The sequence below is a fragment of the Schistocerca nitens genome, chromosome 4, assembly GCF_023898315.1.
Source record: "Schistocerca nitens isolate TAMUIC-IGC-003100 chromosome 4, iqSchNite1.1, whole genome shotgun sequence".
In the NCBI taxonomy this organism is placed as follows: domain Eukaryota; kingdom Metazoa; phylum Arthropoda; class Insecta; order Orthoptera; family Acrididae; genus Schistocerca; species Schistocerca nitens.
The window spans coordinates 945,155,011-945,178,740 of record NC_064617.1 but is presented as its reverse complement, the minus strand read 5'-3'; the positions used below and the strand labels follow the sequence as shown (position 1 = coordinate 945,178,740).

Here is a 23,730-nt window from a genome sequence, read left to right as displayed (position 1 = left end):
GTGTGTATGTGTGTGTGTGTGTGTGTGTGTGTGTGTGTGTGTGTGTGTGTGTGTGAGTGAGTGTTTTTTGGTGTCGTATTAATTTAGTTTAATTTAATTTTATTGTATTTATTTATTTATTTTTGTTTTTGTCCTGTGTATGTGTGTGTGTGTGTTTTGGTGTGATATATATATATTTTTGGGCTGTGTGTGTGTGTCTGTCTGTATTTTGGTGTTATGTAAATTTTTTTTTTTTGAGTGGGGCTGTGTGTGTGTGTGTGTGTGTGTGTGTGTGTGTGTGTGTGTGTGTATTTTATACTTTATGTTATCATTTCCTTTATTAAGTGTAGTAGGGAGCCTGTGCTGATGTGTGTTTGTTTATTTATCACATGTTTGTTTTCTGCTATGGCTTTCTGGATGTGGAAGTTTTCTTGCATTTGTATAAGATGTTTGTCATGGTTGCTTATTCTCATTATTTTCATTTCTTGTTCCATGTTTGTATGATGATGGTTGTAGCGTTTTAAATGCTCTGGAAATGTGGAATGGTTTGTTTCATACTTCCAACATCTGATATGTTCTTTGTATCTTGTTTCAAAATTCCTCCATGTCATGCCTATGTATACTGCTGTAAGTAGGCTGTTTAGGTTTTTTTATTGGTAACGCCATCTCAGTAGGAAAATCACTGGCTGTGCTGTGTGCAGTCTGTGGCTGCTTTGCATTGTTGTAATACTCGCCATTGTAGTGTTAGGCAGCTGGCTGTCAACAGCGCGTAGCGTTGCGCAGTTGGAGGTGAGCCGCCAGCAGTGGTGGATGTGGGGAGAGAGATGGCGGAGTTTTGAAATTTGTCATGAACTGCTATATTTATATATGATGATATTAAGGTAAATACAGTGTTTGTTCTCTATTAATATATTTCATTTGCTAACTCTCCCTATCAGTGTTTCGGGCCAAAATGAGTATTGTACAATGATCCGTAATTATTTTGAAAGAAATATGAACAGAGTAGATAAAGCAGGTATTGATAGGACTTTTTGGAAATAGTAAGGAACGAAGGGAGATCTCCGAGAAGTAAAGAAAGTTTTGTCTGCAAAATACTGCAGTAAAAGCAACCCTGTCCTTTCCTTGTGTTATCCCACTATGTGTTTGTGTACCCATGTGTATTTGTTTTCTTCCTGTCTCTGTGTACTGTTTCATTGAATTTTTTTTCTCTTCCAATACTAAGCTACATTCACTATGATGAGGAATACTGTTATCCTCAAATATAATTTGCATTAATAATATGTTATTTTCTTTGTAAAGATGTTTAGACATTATTTATTCTGTTTTGTTTTAATGCTCATGTGTGAAGTTGATGTTTCAAAATTTATTCTGATCTTTATGTATGTAATTATGTCATTATTTTTGTAACACTGATGTATATGTTTATTTCTATTCTATTGTAAAACCTGTACTACAAATGTTATCTGTATTGTTATGTTCTTCAATGATGTATTTTGTACCTTTGTAATTGTATTTTTATGTTATCAAATTGTAATTGTTACCAGGTCATCAAATTAAGTAACTTGTAAGTTACATTTCACTGTACACATTTCTGTTGGTCATAGTATATGGACAATATGTGAGAAGTAGGGACTGTTAGTGTTTGCACGTGTGTTAATAATTCAACAAGGGACTGGATAACAGCATTGCTGGTTCTAAGGACATTTCAAAAAAAAAATTTCCTGTGCGTGCACAAGTGGTGGTTTATGGACTTGCTATATTCTCCGCAAGAATCTTCGATGGTGATTGTGCACCTGCACAGTCACAACAGATGGCTGCTGGCCATCTCTACAAGGACTGCAGTGGGTCTGCACCTCTGGTGGCCCACCAGTACCATTATCTCTACAAGGACTACAGTGGGTCTGCGTCTTTGCTGACTCACCAGTGCCATTATTTCTGCAAGGACTGCAGTGGGTCTGCGCCTCTGGTGGCCCACCAATACCGTAATCTCTACCAGGACTACAGTGGGTCTGCTCTGTGATGACCTACCCACCAATACTCTTCAAAACTTCGACTGACTCCGCTGTGGGTTTGCTCTGTTGTGGCCCATTACCTGTCAGCATGTCAAGAGTCAGCACTGTCTTTCCGTTGGAAGGACAACACTACTTCTTCAAGACTGCATGGAAATCCACTACTTTCGTGTGCATTTTCTTCTACTGCTCAGACTTTGAGAAAAACACTGAAATGTTATTGTGATGAATGATCAGGACTGTCTTTATGTACTGTGAGAAAATTTTAGCTTTTGACCAATATTGTATCAATAAGTGTGTGCATTTGATTTCTTTGTTATTGTAATTACGATTATGTAAAATTTTAACAAATATGTATTGCCCAGTGCACAAAACAATTTGTAAAATTTTTTGTGGGGAGCATGGGGGCTATGTAAGTAGGCTGTTTAGGTTTTTTTATTGGCAACGCCATCTCAGTAGCAAAATCACTGGCTGTGCTGTGTGCAGTCCGTGGCTGCTTTGCATTGTTGTAATACTCGCCATTGTAGTGTTAGGCAGCTGGCTGTCAACAGCGCATAGTGTTGCGCAGTTGGAGGTGAGCCGCCAGCAGTGGTGGATGTGGGGAGAGAGATGGCGGAGTTTTGAAATTTGTCATGAACTGCTATATTTATATATGATGATATTAAGGTAAATAGAGTGTTTGTTCTCTATTAATATCTTTCATTTGCTAACTATCCCTATCAGTGGTTAGTGCCTTCCATAGTTTGAATCTTTTATTTAGCTGGCAGTAGTGGCGCTTGCTGTATTGTAGTAGCTTGAGTAGCGAAGATTTTTGTGAGGTAAGTGATTTGTGAAAAGTACAGCTTAATGTTAGTCAGGGCCATTCTCTTGTAGAGATTATTGAAAGTCAGATTGCGTTGCGCTAAAAATATTGTGTGTCAGTTTAAGGACAGTCATGTATAAGTGTTCAAAAAGGGGACGTTTCACTGCATCACAACTTTGACATTCAAGTTTATATATTCCTGATTGTTGTAATTTGTCCCTCTTGGTAGCTGGCTGGCTTAGGTGTGATTGAAGGGTTTGCCCAGGGTTATATACAATTTTGAAGCCCTGTCTCTTTAGGATGTTTGCTACTCTGTGTGTAGGTCATGGTGTACCATCTGGTTCTTTTCTGTGTGGTGTTGTCATTATGTGTGTTTGTTGAGTGTGTTTGTAAGTTTTCAGCTTGTGAGTTCTTTTGTATTGTGGAAATGTTGTGTTTGTTTTTTATTTGTGTTTTTATTTTTTGATTGAGCCTGTGTACCACATGTGTGTCATACCCATTGCTCCTAGCTATTTGTATGATCGTGTTCATTTCTTGTTCATAGTTTCTCTTGCTGAGTGGGATTCTGTTTAATCTATGTAACATGTGTCTTAGTGCTGCAAGTTTCTGGCTTTGGGGGTGGCTGGATGTGGAATGTATTATCGTGTCCGTGGCTGTTGGTTTTCTAAAGATGTTAAATGTATGTTTTCCATTTTCTTTTTTAATTGTAATGTCAAGAAAATTTATTTGATTTTCTTTTTCTTTTTCAAGTGTGAATTTTATGTTCTTATGAGCTTTGTTTATTTCTGAATGGAGTTCATCTATTTTTTCACTTGGCTCGTCTACCAGACAAATAATGTCATCCACGTATCTGTACCAATATATGATTTTGAAACTTTCATTTGTAGTTATCTTATCAAATATCTGATTTTCAAGGTGACTGATGAAAATGTTTGCTAGTGTTCCTGATATTGGGGATCCCATGGGCAGTCCATCAGTTTGTAGATAATATTCTTCCTCAAACTGAAAGTAGTTTTGTTCAGTTGTCGGTCTGAGCATATCTGTTATTTCTTTTATTGCGTCTGTGGTGAGGTTGCTGTGGGATGAGAGATTTTGTTCTATGATTTCTATTGTTTCTGTGATAGGGATGGAGGTATACATATTTTCTATATCGAATGAAATCAGTGATGCTGTGTGTGGTACCTGTAAGTTCTGTATGTTTTCTATTAGGTTTCCTGTGTTTATCACCGTTCTGTTGTTTTCTACTTTATAGTGTTTTGTAACTAACTTTTGGAGGTGTTTCGCTATGCGGAATGTTGGGGCTTCCTTGAAGTTGATAACAGGTCTCATTGGCATTCCGTCTTTATGTACTTTCGGTTGACTGCGGAGTGTTGGTGCTTGTGGGTTTTTCTGTGTTAAGTAGTATTTCTGTTTGTCTGAGAGTGTGTGTTCAATGTTTTTCAGTGTTAGTTTCACATTTGCCTGGAATCGTGTAGTTGGATCTGACTTCACATTTTGTATTGCGTTGCTGTTTATGTATTCCTTGGTTTTTGTGATGTATTGCTCTTTATCCATGAGTACTGTTACATTTCCCTTGTCTGCTCTTGCTATTAATACGTTGTTGTTTGTTAACTTTTGTTTTAACCTTTTCATAGTAGCTGCTTCTGTTTGGTTGTTCTTATTGTGTGTCTGCTGTGTTTGTTTTATTATGCCTTTTATTTCTTCTTTTACTAGTTCTCTTGTCAGTCCTATGTTTATTTCACAATTATTTTGTTGTTCTTCACGTGTAAGGATGTGTTCGGTTTCTACTATGAGATTTTATATGTATTGATTGTTCACTTTGCTATTGGTGCAGTGTTTCAAACCTTTTTCCAAGAGCATTTTTTCGTTTTCGTGTAGTTCTGTCTCTGTTAGGTTAACTAAGCGTGGATGGAATGTGTGTTGGTGTTCATGTGGTTTCACATTTAAAATGTTAATGTATTTTTGCGTCTTTTTTACTGTTAGTTTCATTATCTTGTGTTTATGTTTGGTTTGTAAATGTTTCATTGCTATGTAAGTGTTGTGCTCAGTTTTTTCTACTAGTGCCATGAAAACTGCGGCGTTTCCTACGTTTTTTGCCAATTCTAGATGAGTCTCATAGAGCATCATGTTTAGGTGCTGTTTTTTCGAATAGAGCATCTTCATTTCATGTAGTAACCAATATCGTTCTGCAAATGATTTCGACTTTTGTGCCACAGTAGAATTGTTTTTAACCTTTACATTAATGTAACTTGGAATTAAATCGTTCTTTTTGCATGTTCTGTTGAATTTTATATGCTGTATCGTCTTATGGAGTCTCAGATGTATTTTCTTGAACCTGTTGTACACGTTGACGGGGAATGCTTGACATAGCTGTATTGACATCTTCAACTTTTGTGGTCCTGTCCTCCTCAGTTGCGCGTAATACTACGGTATATTGATAATTTTCACTTATGGACCGTCTGACAGCAACTGAATAAAACACAATTTTAGTGCCATACGCGTTTCGCCTTTATTTTCTGCAAGGCATCATCAGTGGCCTGGAATATGTACATATGTTAGCTATTTTATTTACATTTCTGTCACTAAGCCTATATAAACAGTTCTGGTGGTTGGTATTTCCTATTATGTAGTAATGTTTTGAACTGTACTTACAGGTTGCGTAGACAGTTTCTTACATATTACACTCCTGTTGCATTTTTGGTGTTGTTTGATGGACTGCCCATGGGATCCCCAATATCAGGAACACTAGCAAACATTTTCATCAGTCACCTTGAAAATCAGATATTTGATAAGATAACCACAAATGAAAGTTTCAAAATCATATATTGGTACAGATACGTGGATGACATTATTTGTCTGGTAGACGAGCCAAGTGAAAAAATAGATGAACTCCATTCAGAAATAAACAAAGCTCATAAGAACATAAAATTCACACTTGAAAAAGAAAAAGAAAATCAAATAAATTTTCTTGACATTACAATTAAAAAAGAAAATGGAAAACATACATTTAACATCTTTAGAAAACCAACAGCCATGGACACAATAATACATTCCACATCCAACCACCCCCAAAGCCAGAAACTTGCAGCACTAAGACACATGTTACATAGATTAAACAGAATCCCATTCAGCAACAGAAACTATGAACAAGAAATGAACACGATCATACAAATTGCTAGGAACAATGGGTATGACACACATGTGGTACACAGGCTCAATCAAAAAATAAAAACACAAATAAAAAACAAACACTACATTTCCACAATACAAAAGAACTCACAAGCTGAAAACTTACAAACACACTCAACAAACACACATAATGACAACACCACACTGAAAAGAACCAGATGGTACACCATGACCTACACACATAAACTAACACACAGAGTTGCGAACATCCTAGAGAGACAGGGCTCCAAAATAGTGTATACGCCTGGGCAAACCCTTCAATCACACCTAAGCCAGCCAGCTACCAAGAGGGACAAATTCCAACAATCAGGAATATATAAACTTGAATGTCAAAGTTGTGATGCAGTATACATAGGCATGACATGCAGGAATTTTGAAACAAGATACAAAGAATATATCAGATGTTGGAAGTATGAAACAAACCATTCCACATTTCCAGAGCATTTAAAACGCTACAACCATCATCATACAAACATGGAACAAGAAATGAAAATAATGAGAATAAGCAACCATGACAAACATCTTATACAAATGCAAGAAAACTTCCACATCCAGAAAGCCATAGCAGAAAACAAACATGTGATAAATAAACAAACACACATCAGCACAGGCTCCCTACTACACTTAATAAAGGAAATGATTATATATATATATATATATATATATATATATATATATATATATATATATATATATACTCCTGGAAATTGAAATAAGAACACGGTGAATTCATTGTCCCAGGAAGGGGAAACTTTATTGACACATTCCTGGGGTCAGATACATCACATGATCACACTGACAGAACCACAGGCACATAGACACAGGCAACAGAGCATGCACAATGTCGGCACTAGTACAGTGTATATCCACCTTTCGCAGCAATGCAGGCTGCTATTCTCCCATGGAGACGATCGTAGAGATGCTGGATGTAGTCCTGTGGAACGGCTTGCCATGCCATTTCCACCTGGCGCCTCAGTTGGACCAGCGTTCGTGCTGGACGTGCAGTCCCAAACATGCTCAATGGGGGACAGATCCGGAGATCTTGCTGGCCAGGGTAGTTGACTTACACCTTGTAGAGCCTGTTGGGTGGAACGGGATACATGCGGACGTGCATTGTCCTGTTGGAACAGCAAGTTCCCTTGCCGGTCTAGGAATGGTAGAACGATGGGTTCGATGACGGTTTGGATGTACCGTGCACTATTCAGTGTCCCCTCGACGATCACCAGTGATGTACGGCCAGTGTAGGAGATCGCTCCCCACACCATGATGCCGGGTGTTGGCCCCGTGTGCCTCGGTCGTATGCAGTCCTGATTGTGGCGCTCACCTGCACGGCGCCAAACACGCATACGACCATCATTGGCACCAAGGCAGAAGCGACTCTCATCGCTGAAGACGACACGTCTCCATTCGTCCCTCCATTCACGCCTGTCGCGACACCACTGGAGGCGGGCTGCACGATGTTGGGGCGTGAGCGGAAGACGGCCTAACGGTGTGCGGGACCGTAGCCCAGCTTCATGGAGACGGTTGCGAATGGTCCTCGCCGATACCCCAGGAGCAACAGTGTCCCTAATTTGCTGGGAAGTGGCGGTGCGGTCCCCTACGGCACTGCGTAGGATCCTACAGTCTTGGCGTGCATCCGTGCGTCGCTGCGGTCCGGTCCCAGGTCGACGGGCACGTGCACCTTCCGCCGACCACTGGCGACAACATCGATGTACTGTGGAGACCTCACGCCCCACGTGTTGAGCAATTCGGCGGTACGTCCACCCGGCCTCCCGCATGCCCACTATAGGCCCTCGCTCAAAGTCCGTCAACTGCACATACGGTTCACGTCCACGCTGTCGCGGCATGCTACCAATGTTAAAGACTGCGATGGAGCTCCGTATGCCACGGCAAACTGGCTGACACTGACGGCGGCGGTGCACAAATGCTGCGCAGCTAGCGCCATTCGACGGCGAACACCGCGGTTCCTGGTGTGTCCGCTGTGCCGTGCGTGTGATCATTGCTTGTACAGCCCTCTCGCAGTGTCCGGAGCAAGTATGGTGGGTCTGACACACCGGTGTCAATGTGTTCTTTTTTCCATTTCCAGGAGTGTATTTTGACGAGGTCCCACACCGCCACGCTCACCCCGGGGCTGTGGACATACAGACGTGTATCATCACAAAATGAGTTACATGTTCTATCGTGATGATTGTACGACGGTTCTCGTATTAACTTCACCTGTTACCTCACAAATTGTAGACGTTATTCTTCCAGCAGTCCTATGATATGTCTCCAGTATGGCTGAATCCACACAATAAATAAAGTAATCGTTCGGCTGTCACTTCCTCCAGTGATGATAGAAACTCCACAGCCCCGTTATCAAATGCTAGTGCCTTATTTTATTCATTGTCTTCGAGTGTTCTGTAACTCTGTGAATTTAATATTGTATTCACTAAGTCCTCTGTTCATTCACCTGGCACGAAATATCGTCATCATGGCAATTCGTTTGTGGCAACAGCTCGTCACACAGTTATGATATGTGGGAATCAGGGGATATCAGGCAGTTATACGCATGGTGACCTACCTCCATGTCCAGAGTATTTAGCGATATGCATAAAGATTTCCACACCTCACAGAAGTTTCAGTCGAGACCTGAGTGCTTCAAAATCTCAGAACCTGGGCTCAACGGAAATTTCACAATGGAGCCATCAAATTAACATAGTCTTCTAGCCATCAGTGAGACATTACATGACTACCTGGTTGCAGCAATGGCTAACCATCAGCTTTCCAGTGTGTTTTCATCAGCTGCTCATTCATTTTTGTTCCAAACACATTCATCTCTTAACATGGTCACATTACGGATTTCCATTTTTGTTCTTAGCGGGTCCATCTCTTAACACGGTCCCGTTACCGAAACCAACAACTACACCACATGAAAATCTTGACAATATCTAAATCTATGTTATTACTTTATTTGTAACAATATTATGAAAAGGAAAGTTGCTACTCACCATATAGCAGAGATGCTGAGTTGCAGATTGGCACAACAAAAATACTGTGAGACTGTCACAAATAAAGCTTTCGACCACTAAGGCCTTTGTTTGATTCTTACTTTATTTGCCAGACTGGTGTTTGCAAGTGACCCTTCGACTTTCTTTAAAAAATATATTTTTGAATAGAAAGTAAATGACATTATAACCAGATATATTATTACTATGACTATGATTATGTTTTGATTTCGTGCTATGACAAAAAACGTAATACGTTTCTTAATATTGGTATTAATCCACCCTGTGACTAGACTATGATCAATAAAAGAAAAACATATACTATTGTTTAAAATTAATCTCTGTCACTTAACATCTGAGGATCGCCGTAACTAGCAACATTTATACTCTCCGGTTTCGGGATACACTTTTAGAAACTGCAATTCGCCGGCCGGAGTGGCCGAGCGGTTAAAGGCGCTACAGTCTGGAACCGCACGACCGCTACGGTCGCAGGTTCGAATCCTGCCTCGGGCATGGATGTGTGTGTTGTCCTTAGGTTAGTTAGGTTTAAGTAGTTCTAAGTTCTAGGGGACTTATGACCACAGCAGTTGAGTCCCATAGTGCTCAGAGCCATTTGAGCCAAACTGCAATTCGATCTCGCCCACCTGTAGACAACTGATCCGTAACACCCTACGATATTTTTGTCTCTCCTTGGATTTATCTGCGCATGCACTGATGTTTAGGGCGAGGACCGCTGGTGCTGGTTGGCTGCAGATTGAAGAGAGGGCATAAGGCGCCACGAAGGTATGGAGCACTGCTGCACTGACTTGGCATAGCGGAAGAGCAGTGGCGGTGCGGCTGTATTGGACGTCGCTGCGCAGAGTCCTCGTTGTAGCAGGACGGGAGTTCGACAGCGGTCACGAAACAGCCGCAGTCGCTGTCGTGGGCTATTTGTGTCTGCATGCACCCACCATAGCCTCTCCAGGGGAGCCTTACTATGCTTATACGTCTGTTGTTGCCGAGTGGAGCTTGTGTTAAACGCTGAGCTGCCTTGCTAATGCAGACCTAACCTTCGAGCGGTTTCGTACGAGGCGCTGTTTATGATGCTGAAATCATTTGGCCCTTTACTAGTCATTTTGCCGGCTTAGTGCCTCGTCCGGGCTGGTTAAACTGCACTGCCGGTGCCCTGGTGGTTACTTGAAAGTTGTGCTTGCATCGTTTAAAATTTTTGCCTGTGCTATACGACTTGTGGAGACATCGCAGATTGCAGGCATGTTAAGGGCTTTTAGTAATGTGCTAAAGGCAGGTACTCCGTTGGTTGTGAGATCTCCATGAAGTTAGGTGAGTCGATTTCTTGCAAGCAGCTATAGAACAAGTATCTGAGTTTAATATTTTAAAGGAAAGAGGTTTTGATATTAAATAAAGGTTCAGAGAAGTTTTGAATATTGATATTAAAAGTGGTTGTTCGAAGTGAGATGAAACGCATGGCCTATGTAATTTTATATACGTTTAGCAATTACAATTTTGAAATCTTGTCTTATGTTACTGGTTCTCCGTTCACTAAAGGGGGAGTCTGAAAGATATATTAACAATTATTTATTATATTTGTTTGGATAAGTTAACCAGTGTAATTTGTTCATAGACAGTCTGTAAAGCTTGTGTTCAAACGCCAGTTACGTGTTTCATACGGTGAAGCATGGCTGCCGTGGTAACTTCTGCTAATATCGTTTTCGTATGTTTGAGACCAAGATGTTTATAGTCTAGCTGTATTGCCTATGGCATTGCGTCGGATCGTGCGACCGAGTTAACTAAGCGGCCTACGTTGTTTGTGACCTCCCATTTTCAGCAATTCTGTTATCTATTTTGGTTGTTCGTTAACTCTTTAACTAGCACACTGCTAGTGTTGTAAGGTTATTTATTGTGCCGCTCTTTCGCTGTATCGTAACCGGCAGTGAGGCTGAAGCATTGTAAAGATATTCCTTTACAAAACTGCAGTTGGCTGTCAGTGTGTCTATGGCGTTATCGTGGCGGATTGTTTGATGTATTTTATAGATAAATAAATACTAATTTTGTGTATCCTCAAATTCGACTCAGCTCTTCCAACCTAACAGCCCTGAGCTCTGCAATCCTTCTTTCAACAACTGCCGTACCTTGAACGGTAGAGAGCGTGCAATAGTGGCGAGCTTCGGTGTTGGAAGGATTAAAATACCTGAAAGGAATAAGCGAGTCAAGCAAATTCTTTCCGTGAGAGATGAGCATATCCGAATGCCTGACTGATGATCAGAGGAGGATCTCGTAGAACCACCTTCCATATCACCTCCACCTGTTTATCTCGTCATTATTGAACAATATGTGTCTTCAGTCAAAATGGTTCAAATGGCTGTGAGCACTATGGGACTTAATACCTGAGGTCATCACTCCCCTACAACTTAGAACTACTTAAACCAAACTAACCTAAGGACTTCAGACACATCCATGCCCGAGGCAGGATTCGAACCTGCGACCATAGTGGTCGCGCGGTTTCAGACTGAAGTGCCTAGAACCGCTTGGCCACACAGGCCAGTGTCTTCAGTCAAAACTGCCGTAGTATCTACATGGCAAGGGACACATCCTATTGTACCAATTATTAGAATTTTTCGCGTTCCATTCACGTACAGATCGCGGTAAGGATGATTGTTCAAAAGCATCTATGCTTGCTGTAATTAATCAAACCTTTTACTCACGATTCCTACGAGAGCGATAGGTACGGGTTTGTAGTACATTCTTAGAGTCATCATTTAAAGTCGGTTCTTGAAATTTTGTAAGTAGGCATTCTCAGGATGGTTCAAATCTGTCATCAGGAGTTGGACAGGTCAGTTGTTTCGACATCTCTGTGACACTGTTCCACTGCTCAAACAAACATGTGGCCAATCGCGTGGCCGTTTCCTGTATACGTTCAGTATCCTCTGTTGGCTATTTGGTAAGGGTACAACACCCTTGAGCAGTATTTTAGGATGGGTCGCACGAGTCACTTGTAAGCAATAGTTCTTGTAAACTCACTGCATTTCCCTATTATTCTACCGCGACTGAGCCTAGGTGATCATTCCTTTCATTATCCCTGAAAGTAATACCTCGTTGCACCATTCGCTCTCCTATATTTACTGCAATACATTCACTCTTTATCGTTCACAAAGGAGTATGTTTCCTTAATGGGTTTTAGGTTATCAGGTTCTGATCTTTGCTCTTTTTTTACTCTGAGAAAGGACACGACTCCTAGGGGGATTAAACTTTATAAAATTTTGGAGAAAAGTCGTCTACCTGCTCACTCTGGAGGTGAAACGTCACCATTCAGTTCTTGCATCTAGCTACATATAACAAGCATCAACACTCTCCTAATGCAAGTTCTGTCTTCAAATGATGCCTCAGGTATCTATAGATCTACAAGGCTGGTTTGACAAGCCTGGTAAAAAAAGGAAGAAAACATTTTTGTTTCGTAGACAATTCACCTTACTTCATGACATAGTTTCCTCTGACGGATATAAACTCAATCCAGCAAGCCTCCAACTTTTTAATCTCATCGGAAAAATAGCTTCAGTCAAACTTTGGAAAATACTCGTTGACTGCGCTATTTCTTCCTCATTTGATGAAAATTTATTTCCAGAAAGTCGATGATTCGAGTTAGGGAACAGGAAGAAGCCACTGGGGGTATGAACGGTGAACAGGACAGACGGGAAACCAATTCAAAGCTCAGTTCATACACATTCGCCATTGCTGCCACTGATGTGTTGGATGGTGCATTATACTGATGAAACAGCAAACTTTTTGGGTCCCGCCCCTGCTCTTTTTTCAGCCAACGCAAGTTTCAAACGAACCAGCAGTGAAGCATAATAGGGTTCAGTTTTGGTACTACTTTCCTTTTAAGGGACTTATGAAAATTATTCGTTAGGATCCCAGAAACCAGTGGCCTCTACCTTACCAGCCGTCAAAATCGTCTTTCTTTCTTCGGTGCAATTTCATCAGCCTTCTTGCATTGTTTTGGCTGCCGTTTTGATTCTGGTGTGTAATAATGTATCTAGGTTTCATCAAAACAGTCACAAATTGCTACGAGCAGTCTTGTGGATTTTGGTTAAACCTCGCGTGACATTATGCTGAAATGATTTGCCGGATGCGCCTGAGCAATCAAGCCACCCACGTTGCACACAGCTTCTTCGTAGAAGAAGCTCAGCTGAGATGCCTACAGTCTCAGCAATCTCAAGACAGTTTATTCGGTGGTCTTGAATTAATATGTCATGGATTTTGTCAATGATTTCCTTTGTCGTGACATCAGTTAGATTGTTGCAGCCTACTTCGCTTCAGAGCTTGTCCGAGCACTTTCAATTCATTAATCCGAAAGAAAATGGTTTTCATTGATTGTGCAGAGTCCATGTGAAAATCGAGTTCTGTTTTGATGTGTAAAGGAAGTCCAACCATTGACATGAAAAATGTTTAATAACAGCACGAAACTCGATTTGTCCGTTTTCAATCTCAGTTGACACACTGACCAATTAAGACGGCTGTCAACAATGGCCGGCTGCTGTGGCCGAGCGGTTCTAGGCGTTTCAGTCCGGAACGCGCTGCTGCTGCGGTCGCAGGTTCGAATCCTGCCTCGGGCATGGAGTGTGTGATGTCCTTAGGTTAGTTAGGTTTAAGTAGTTCTATGTCTAGTGGACTGATGACCTCAGATGTTAAGTCCCATAGTGCTCAAAGCCATCTGAACTACTTGTCAATACTGAACTGTACACTGTACATTGTTGAAATTCTTCATACGTGGAAATTTACCGGAATCCTCGAACCACCCTGGTATCTTCGTCTTCCCTCTGTTTGCTTCCCGGGTACTGAAATATCAAAGTATCTTCGCAGTATTGGTAGGAGGAAAGTTTCCGTCCAGCACGTAAGTTACCCTGATCTACATTTTGTACTACATTTGTCTTGAGCTGCTATTATGTATGATATTTCATACTGTTTCGTTTGTACTGAAAATAGACGTGTTAAACATTAATAGTAACTTATCTTCAATTCTTTACATAGCTTTTTAGAGATCAAGGATTCAACAACAGTGTCAAACAGAAAAAACGAAAACAAAATATAACTTTGTACTAAATATTTTATTATTTTTACGAAAATTTTGAAGGCAGTAACATCACACTTGCGAAGTTCACTGCCAAGATGCTTTAAGAAAAGACATTTCAGCCCAGCAGAGCAGCCTTAGCGTGGAGGTGAGCGGCGGCGGCGAGGGCACCAGGGGCAGCGTAGGCGGCGGGGGCGGCATAGGCGACGTGAGCGGGGGCGGCGTATGCCACAGCGGGGGCGGCGTAAGCGCGGGCGGCGTAGGCGAGGGCGGCGCCGTTGATGACGGCGTCACGGGCCTGAGTCTGGGCGACGGCGGTCAGGTGGGCGGCCCTGGTGGCGGCGACGGCAGGGGTGTCCAGCAGGTAGCCGTCTGAGCGCACGGCCACGGGGGCGGGGCCGTAGGCGGCGTAGCCGGCGTGCACGGGGGCGGCCACCACCGCGTGGGCGGCGTACGCGGCGGGGGCGACGACTGCGGCGGGGGCGGCGCCCAGGTAGCCGGGCTTAGCCACGGCAACGGCCAGGACGGCGCTCAGGACGATCTGGAGTGAGGAAAAGTATCGTAAAACAGTGCTGTGTTTGCACGTCAGTCTCATAGAAATCTTACAGCCGCTGATGCAGCGAATTACATTTACTTAGCAGTAGTGATACGTACTAGGGTGTTCATGGCTGGGATGGTTGGTGCTGCTGCTGGTGCTGCTGCCGAAATGTAACTTCGTCGTGAATCTCGCGGGTTTATATACACAGCCGGACCGGCGTGCGTCACCTCACGTGAAAGTAGTGCTCCTCGCGCCGCGGCCTTGTATGAGGTCCTACGTTGGGCGTTGGCTCGCGGCTCACTGCTTTGTTCCGCATGCTGTGCTGAATTACGGTTTTGAGGAAAGGAAAGAATTTTTGAAGGTGTCATTTGTGTTATTTGTCCATGGAATTGAGTGTTCCATAGAAAAATCACAAGGTAGAGTTTATGTTAGTTATATGGTCCCTTACATTGCGAAGTGCTTATTATCTTGGATCTAACGTGGTGTGTATGAAACCTAACATTGTATAGGACAAGTTCACTTTAGTTTTATATCAGTACCAGTAGTGCTACACCACAGCCTGTTGTCACTCCAAACCGTCATAACCGCAACCTAATAGGCGAATGTTGGGAAAAACAAGAGAAATAAATGAAAAGGAGAAAAGAAAATGTTGTGGTATGAAATGAATAAGCGAATGTGTGGCTACTTTAGTAACGATCACATGTTGCGAGCAGTAGTTTGCAAGGGCGCAGATTGAAGTATACCCTGAAAAAAATTGCTCATCTACAATGGAAGAGTGAACAAGTATAAAAAAATCTGATTTTATATGGTAAATTATATATACCATTACCAAGCACCTCCTACACAAAAGAATTTGTGTATATCCTATTAATATAGATAAATCGGCATAAAATATTAACTACCTGGTGGAAATGAATGAAAGTGAGAAGCATGTTGCCAGAGGTATTCCAGTGGTGCACAGAAAGCTACGTGGCACTAGCATGAGGTCAGCGTGACCACAGCACCAAATGGGGCTGGCCCCGCAACAAGAGGCAGTTGATGGAATGGAAAACGACAGTTTGTGTCAGTCAGCGAGCAGTTACGGTGCAGTGTGGTGATGTTCTTTGGCCTGCAAGCAACATTTGGATGACTTCACACGTGGAAGAATCATCGGCAAACTGAAAGAAGGGCGAAGTTGTGATGAAGTTAGGCCAGGGGTTTTGGTATTACTCACAGCATTGTTCCACGTGCGCCAAATGTACTGCTGCCCAAAGGAGAGGACGTGGTCTACCACATTCAACTAGTGTTTACTAGTCTAGGTATTTTGACATTGGCCTCTCAAAATATATATTCTTTACAGTCGTTTCTTGTTAACAATGTCAGCTCACTCCCAAGAATAAGCAGCTTTCACTGAGTTAATTCTCGGCAGAAATCCAACCTGAATTTGGATCGTACTGCCTTCACTCTTGTGCAGAAAGGTGTGCAGTATATTACGGCGTCCACTTTCAATAAGCTACGTCGAGAATTCAAAAATCTTAGCAGTAATGCACGAGCTATCAAATCGAAACTGAAGAGCTTCCTCATGAGTCACTCCTTCTATTGTGTTGAGGAGTTCCTTGAAAAATTAAGCTGATTTTCATGTTATATTGTTGATTGCGTTTACTTAAACTGATTGCTTGACATTTTTGGGTTCATTAACATTTTATGTTTCTGTGATAATACTTTTATGTTGTAATTTCATGTACTGACACGTTCCGTGACCTTGCAGATTTGCTCCTCAATTTGGTCCTACGGAATTTGATGTGTAAATACAGGGCTATAACAAATCATTGAAGCGATTTCATAAATTCACTGTAGCTCCATTCATTGACATATGGTCACGACACACTACAAATACATAGAAAAACTCTAAAAGTTTTGTTCGGCTGAAGCCGCACTTCAGGTTTCTGCCGCCAGAGCGCTCGAGAGCGCAGTGAGGCAAAATGGCGACAGGAGACGAGAAAGCGTATGTCGTGCTTGAAATGCACTCACATCAGTCAGTCATAACAGTGCAACGACACTTCAGGACGAAGTTCAACAAAGATCCACCAACTGCTAACTCCATTCGGCGATGGTATGCGCAGTTTAAAGCTTCTGGATGCCTCTGTAAGGGGAAATCACCGGGTCGGCCTGCAGTGAGCGAAGAAACGGTTGAACGCGTGCGGGCAAGTTTCACGCGTAGCCCGCGGAAGTCGACGAATAAAGCAAGCAGGGAGCTAAACGATCCACAGCCGACGGTTTGGAAAATCTTACGGAAAAGGCTAAAGCAGAAGCCTTACCGTTTACAATTGCTACAAGCCCTGACACCCGATGACAAAGTCAAACGCTTTGAATTTTCGGCGCGGTTGCAACAGCTCATGGAAGAGGATGCGTTCAGTGCGAAACTTGTTTTCAGTGATGAAGCAACATTTTCTCTTAATGGTGAAGTGAACAGACACAATGTGCGAATCTGGGCGGTAGAGAATCCTCACGCATTCGTGCAGCAAATTCGCAATTCACCAAAAGTTAACGTGTTTTGTGCAATCTCACGGTTTATAGTTTACGGCCCCTTTTTCTTCTGCGAAAAAAACGTTGCAGGACACGTGTATCTGGACATGCTGGAAAATTGGCTCATGCCACAACTGGAGACCGACAGCGCCGACTTCATCTTTCAACAGGATGGTGCTCCACCGCACTGACTTCATGATGTTCGGCATTTCTTAAACAGGAGATTGGAAAACCGATGGATCGGTCTTGGTGGAGATCATGATCAGCAATTCATGTCATGGCCTCCACGCTCTCCCGGCTTAACCCCATGCGATTTCTTTCTGTATGGTTATGTGAAAGATTCAGTGTTTAAACCGCCTCTACCAAGAAACGTGCCAGAACTGCGAGCTCGCATCAACGATGCTTTCTAACTCATTGATGGGGACATGCTGCGCCGAGTGTGGGAGGAACTTGATTATCGGCTTGATGTCTGCCGAATCACTAAAGGGGCACATATCGAACATTTGTGAATGCCTAAAAAAACTTTTTGAGTTTTTGTATGTGTGTGCAAAGCATTGTGAAAATATCTCAAATAATAAAGTTATTGTAGAGCTGTGAAATCGCTTCAATCATTTGTAATAACCCTGTATATAAATAAATAAATTTCTGAATGGGGAAGGAGGGACCCACATGAAGCAGCGGTTGCAACCGCAACCACATTCAGCAGCACAGCAACGCACGGAATTCCACTCTTCGCAGTGGCACGGTACCAGCATGGCGGTGGTCTCTGTGCCAGACGACCAGTAATGTGAGTGCTGCGTTGACACCCACAAATCAGTAGCACCGTTATCAATAATGCCAAGAGTAGAGAAACGGGACAAACTAAGGTGGAGTCGGGTACTCTTCCTCTATGAGAGCAGATTCCATCTGAGTAGCGATTTTCAATACACCCTCATATGATGACAGGTGCGAAACACATAGTGCCCACAGGAAATTTGTCAGACATGACCGTTTTGGTTGTCCTGGTGCTGTGGTGTCGGGAGGCATAATGTTGGCTTAGCCTTCGTTATTTTTATGGATGACAATACGCGATCGCATAGAACACCACTAATTGATGAGCTGTCGGAACGAGATATTTGGCGAATGGAGTGGCCTGTCCTTTCCCTGACATAAATGCCATGGAATGCGCTGCGAAGACATACTGCATCACGTTCTCATGCACTAACCACTATCCAACAGTCACCAGCCGCACTTGTTGAGAGATGGAACGCACTATCATGAGATCTCCTCACCAAACATGTGGCCGATATGGGAGCACGTTGCAGAGCATACATTGCTGTTCACGGTGATCAGTCACAAAATAAGCACCATGACCCGCCTTTTGTAATGTTCGGGGGTCCACCGTAAGACGCGGTGACTTGACTGTAATTAATGTATTTGAATGAAAGTGTCATTTGTGATCGTCTCATAGCCGGCAACGGTGGTCTAGCTGCTCTAGGCGCTCAGTCCGAAACCGCGCGACTGCTACGGTCGCAGGTTCGAATCCTGCCTAGGGCATGGATGTGTGTGATGTCCTTAGGTTAGTTAGGTTTAAGTAGTTCTAAGTTCTAGGGGACGGATGACCACAGATGTTAAGTCCCATAGTGATCAGAGCCATTTGATCGTCTCATAGGATATTTTTTCAGTTACCTTCTGTACTCCACTGTTTTTGTTCTTTCCATATATGGTCCTAGTTTCATCGCTAATCACTTCACGCTGACACATCTTGCTAAATCTACTTTTGTCCTTCAGTTTTGGTCACTGTGTGTTATTTGGATTCTTTTCCATTTCCAGATCTCCCACAAAGGAAAAATCTCTGGCAGTATCGGTAACTGAATCCGGCTTCCCGCGTGCTAGATACGTGGATACGTGGCGAACATATCAGATCGAGTATTCTTTCGGTGAGAAGACGTTGCTCGTTACTGACATTTGTGGTAAGGACTGTAGGACCAAACCGTTGAGGTCATCGGTCCCTAGGCTTACGCACTACTTAATCTAACTTAAACTACACTACTGGCCATTAAATATTGCTACACCAAAAAGAAATGCAGATGATAAAGGGGTATTCATTGGACAAATATATTATACTAGAACTGATATATGATTACATTTTCGCACAATTTGGGTGCATAGATCATGAGAAATCAGTACCCAGAACAACCACCTCTGGCCGTAACAACGCCCTTGATACGCCTGGGCATTGAGTCAAACAGATCTTGGATGGCGTGTACAGGTACAGCTGCCTATGCAGCTTCAACACGATACCACAGTTCATCAAGAGTAGTGACTGGCGTATTGTGACCAGCCAGTTGCTCGGCCACCATTGACCAGGCGTTTTCAATTGGTGAGAGATAGGGAGAATGTGGAGGCCAGAGCAGCAGTCGAACATTTTTTGTATCCAGAAAGGCCCGTGCAGGACCTGCAACATGCGGTCGTGCGTTATCCTGCTGATATGTAGGGTTTCGCAGGGACTGAATGAAGGATAGAGCCACGGGTCGTAACACATCTGAAATACAACGTCCCTGTTCAAATAGCCGTCAATGCGAACAAGAGGTGACCGAGACGTGTGACCAGTGGCACCCCATACCACCATGCCGGGTGCTACGCCAGTATGGCGATGACGAATACACGCTTCCAATGTGCTTTCACCGCAATGTCGCCAAACACGAATGCGAGCATCATTATGCTGTAAACAGAACCTGGATTCATCCGAAAGAATGACGTTATGCCATTCGTGCACCCAGGTTAGTCGTTGAGTGCAGCATCGCAAGCGCTCCTGTCTGTGATGCAGCGTCAAGGGTAACCGCAGCCATGGTCTCGGAGCTGATAGTCCATGCTGTTGCAAACGTCGTCGAACTGTTCGTACAGATGGGTGTTGTCTTGCAAACGTCCCCATCTGTTGAATCGGGGATCGAGACGTGACTTCACTGTCCGTTACAGCCATGCGGATAAGATGCCGGTCATCTCGACTGCTAGTGATAAGAGGCCGTTGGGATCCAGCTCGGCGGTCCATATTACCCTCCTGAACCCACCGATTCCATATTCTGCTAACAGTTATTGCATCTTGATCAACGAGAGCAGCAATGTCGCGATTCGATAAACCGCAATCGCGATAGGCTACAATCCGACGTTTATCAAAGTCGGAAACGTGATGGTACGCATTTCTCCTCCTTACACAAGGCATCACAACAACGTTTCACCAGGCAACGCCGGTGAACTGCTGTTTGTGTATGAGAAATCGGTTGGAAACATTCCTCATGTTAGCACGTTGTAGATGTCGCCATCGGCGCCAAGCTTGTGTGAATGCTCTGAGAAGCTAATCATTTGCATATCACAGCCTCTTATTCCTGTCGGTTAAATTTCGTGTCTGTAGCACGTCATCTTCGTGGTGTAGCAATTTTAATGGCCTGTAGTGTAACTTACACTAAGGAAAACACACACACACCCATGCTGGAGGGCTGACTCGAATCTTCGACGGGGGGGGAGCCGCGCGAACTATAACGAGACGCCTCATACCGCACGGCTACCCCTCGCGGCTGTTCGTTACTGAACTAAAGGTTATAAATTAGGTGTTCAGCAATTTCACTCAGACACATCAGGACTATGTTCCCTTCGCCAAGGGGTGAGTAACAGCTTGACGAAGAGAAATTGCATACGCCGTTGGCAGGAGGGAATTTACACTTGCAAAAACACTTATTTCTAGAAACAAATGGCAGATCTGAAGCCATAAAAGCTAACGTACACATTATGTTACGTCCCAGCCTTACTGGTAATACATGGCCTAGTTCCTAACTTTTTTGCGTGCAGCTGCAGCATCCGTATATAGTAAAACTAGCTCATCTCACGCAGATGTGTAGTTACGATTTGTCTGTTTGAGCGCCGCGCACTGCTATTCCGCCATTTCGCCCACTCAGCGTTCAGCTTACGACAGGTTCGGACGTGTTTCGCGGGGAATCGTTTCAGCGCGGAGACGGTTTTATTGGTAGATTCTATGTCATCCAAACGAAGCAGAACCGGTTAATTCGTGTCAAACATTACGTTTGTAATGTAAACTTCCTATTATCAAACACTTCAACGCCAAAATTAATTTTTTTTGAATTAGCAAAGAAGTTTGATCTACTGGAATCAACAAGACAGAACGATCATAAAAGACAAAGAAAAAATTCCAGAAACTGTGTCTTTGAATTCACGTGTAATTCGTAAACGTCATGGTATTGTTGATCAGATGGAAACAGTATCAAATTAATAGTGCTATAATCACGTAAGAGTGAAAAATTGCACTATTGATCAGAGACTGTGAGCTTTCTAGCTAAGAATATTGTTGAGGGTTTGAAAGAAGCAGCTGGGGAGTTGACCAAAGATGTAATGTTTCTAGCTATTAACAGTTACTTTAGCCGATTTTGAAGTCGCTGTAAGGGGCATAGGATCGCAGAAAGAGGAGAGGCGGAACGCGCTGATGAAGAGACTGTGTCGCTCTATCGAAAGAAACTCAAGCCAAACATAGAAGAATGGGCTGTACCAGCCAAACCTCATTCAGCGCAAATGAAACTGGTGTTCTGCAAGAAGATGCCTTAAATGACTCTTATTGCGCGTGAAGAGAATACATATCCAGGTTTTAAAGCCGGCAAAGATCGATTGACAGTGACAGTAGTGATTGTGTGATTGTAAATGCATCGCTTAGAAAATGAAAGAGCTTTGGAAAATACTTCTGATGCTGGGTTACCCGTGACCTGGAAAACGAATGGTAAGATTTGGGTGACAGCTTCCCATTTTGATGACGGATCTGGTTATCACTCCATACCTGAAGTCAGACATTATTGCCAATTAAAACAAATCCCATTTAAACTGATGCTACTACGCACCAGGTCATCCTCCTGTAAATCTAAATTATTTCGATTCATTTGAGAAAGCTGCATTTTTGCCACAGAATACAACCAGCTTGCTTCAACCAATGGACCAGCGAGTCATATACTTTAAATGGCGTCTGGAAAAACCCAGGTGCAATCAACACTAGATCCTATGAAATTGGCAATGTGATTCAAGAAGTGGTCGATCTTGCCAAACAATTAGAGGTCGATGATGATGACGTTCAAGAACTGCTGGATCCACACAATCAGGAGCTGACATTTGATCAGCTTAAAGCAATGCGTGAGCAGGAGCAAAACATGGAATAACCTAATTCTTTAGACCGAGTTCAATCGGAAGATGAAAACGTTGGTTAGAAAGTGGGCAAAATGTCTCAGTTCAATTAAAAAAAGTGTTCTAAAATGAGGACTAAAAAATTTACTAACCGTCTGTGAGAAAATTTTGCGTGAGATGAAAAGTAATTTCAATCGTCAGACAACATTGTCAGATTTTATGATGCATTCTACGTCACAGTAACTTCGGTTTACGTCATTGTAATGCCTTATATTGTACTCTAATATAATTTATTGTATTGTTGGACATTTTATCAAACATTTCTCTAAACTACGTTGTTCTTTTTAGTCTCTGTTCACAGCTGAACGTAATTTTTATGGATTTATACCCCGACTTATGTGAATTTAATTTGCACAGTAATCGCTCGGTCCAACGTATCGCTTACGTCCGGGGTATATTGCTGTATAGACGTCAGAGGCCATCGACCGGCTGGGGAGCATCTCTCCATTCGAGCCATAAGCGTAGCTCCGTGGCAAACCTTGTGGGCGGAAGTGAGTATATATTATCTGATGCAGACACCCCTGGATCAGCACATTGAAAGTCTGGACAGACCGATATGAGACTGCTATTCGTGACGTCAGCCTGACAGTGTCCACGGTTTAGCGACGACGACTTACGCAGCCGGTGCTCCGCAGCCACAATCTGCACTGCCATCGCCGCTGCCGACTTAAGGCGCGGCCCTGGGAGACGCGGAATCTGCGGTCAGCGCTACAGCCGCCCTGCCCACCGGTCTGAGGACCTTGCTCGCAGCCGGAACGCGGACCGAATGACGCACACAGGAACTCCGCATTTACTGCCCACACGCAACGTCAACTGCAGTCACACTGCTTATCTCACAATACGCTACACGTAATCCTCTCCAGGTGCATTCCTTACCCGCCTCCGACGCCTAAGGTGGTAACGTGGGTTGTAAATTATACCAGATATGATGGCTTCTACTTTATGTCCCTGATTTAGGTTACCGGTGCTTTTCGCGAATTACTCCAGGCGAATTCTAGTGTGCCTCTTCAGAAAATACGTCCCAGGTTTCTTCCCCACTCTAGTTAGAGTTTTATAACTTAGCTGTCATCGAGACATTATCTGTGAATGACGTGACCTTTTCCTTCTTTAAAAAAATGTATCACACACACACACGCAGGACCGCTACGGTCGCAGGTTCGAATCCTGCCTCGGGCGTGGATGTTTGTGATGTCCTTAGGTTACTTAGGTTTAACTAGTTCTAAGTTCTAGGGGACTAATGACCTCAGCAGTTGAGTCCCATAGTGCTCAGAGCCATTTGAACCATTTGAGCCACACACACACACACACACACACACACACACACACACACACACACTCACACACACTGATGAGCCAAAACAATATGATCACCTGCTTAATAGCTTGTCTGCCCGTCTTTGAAACGAAATGCTTTACTGATTCTGCGTATCACGGATCCG

At 43.1% G+C, this 23,730-nt stretch overlaps 2 protein-coding genes across 4 annotated transcripts in view; both read right to left on the bottom strand.

Moving 5' to 3' along the window:
* Positions 1 to 23,730, bottom strand: part of LOC126253602 (cuticle protein 16.5-like) — a 231,402-nt gene that overhangs the window by 9,412 nt on the left and 198,260 nt on the right. The window lies entirely within an intron of this gene.
* LOC126253601 (cuticle protein 16.5-like) overlaps positions 14,050 to 23,730 on the bottom strand; it is a 75,346-nt gene continuing 65,665 nt past the window's right edge. For all 3 annotated transcript variants that reach the window (XM_049955049.1, XM_049955050.1, XM_049955048.1), the window contains exon 3: positions 14,050 to 14,395. In XM_049955049.1, the coding sequence (XP_049811006.1) occupies positions 14,150 to 14,395 (246 nt within the window). In that variant the 3' untranslated portion in view covers positions 14,050 to 14,149. The remainder of the gene's footprint in view (positions 14,396 to 23,730) is intronic.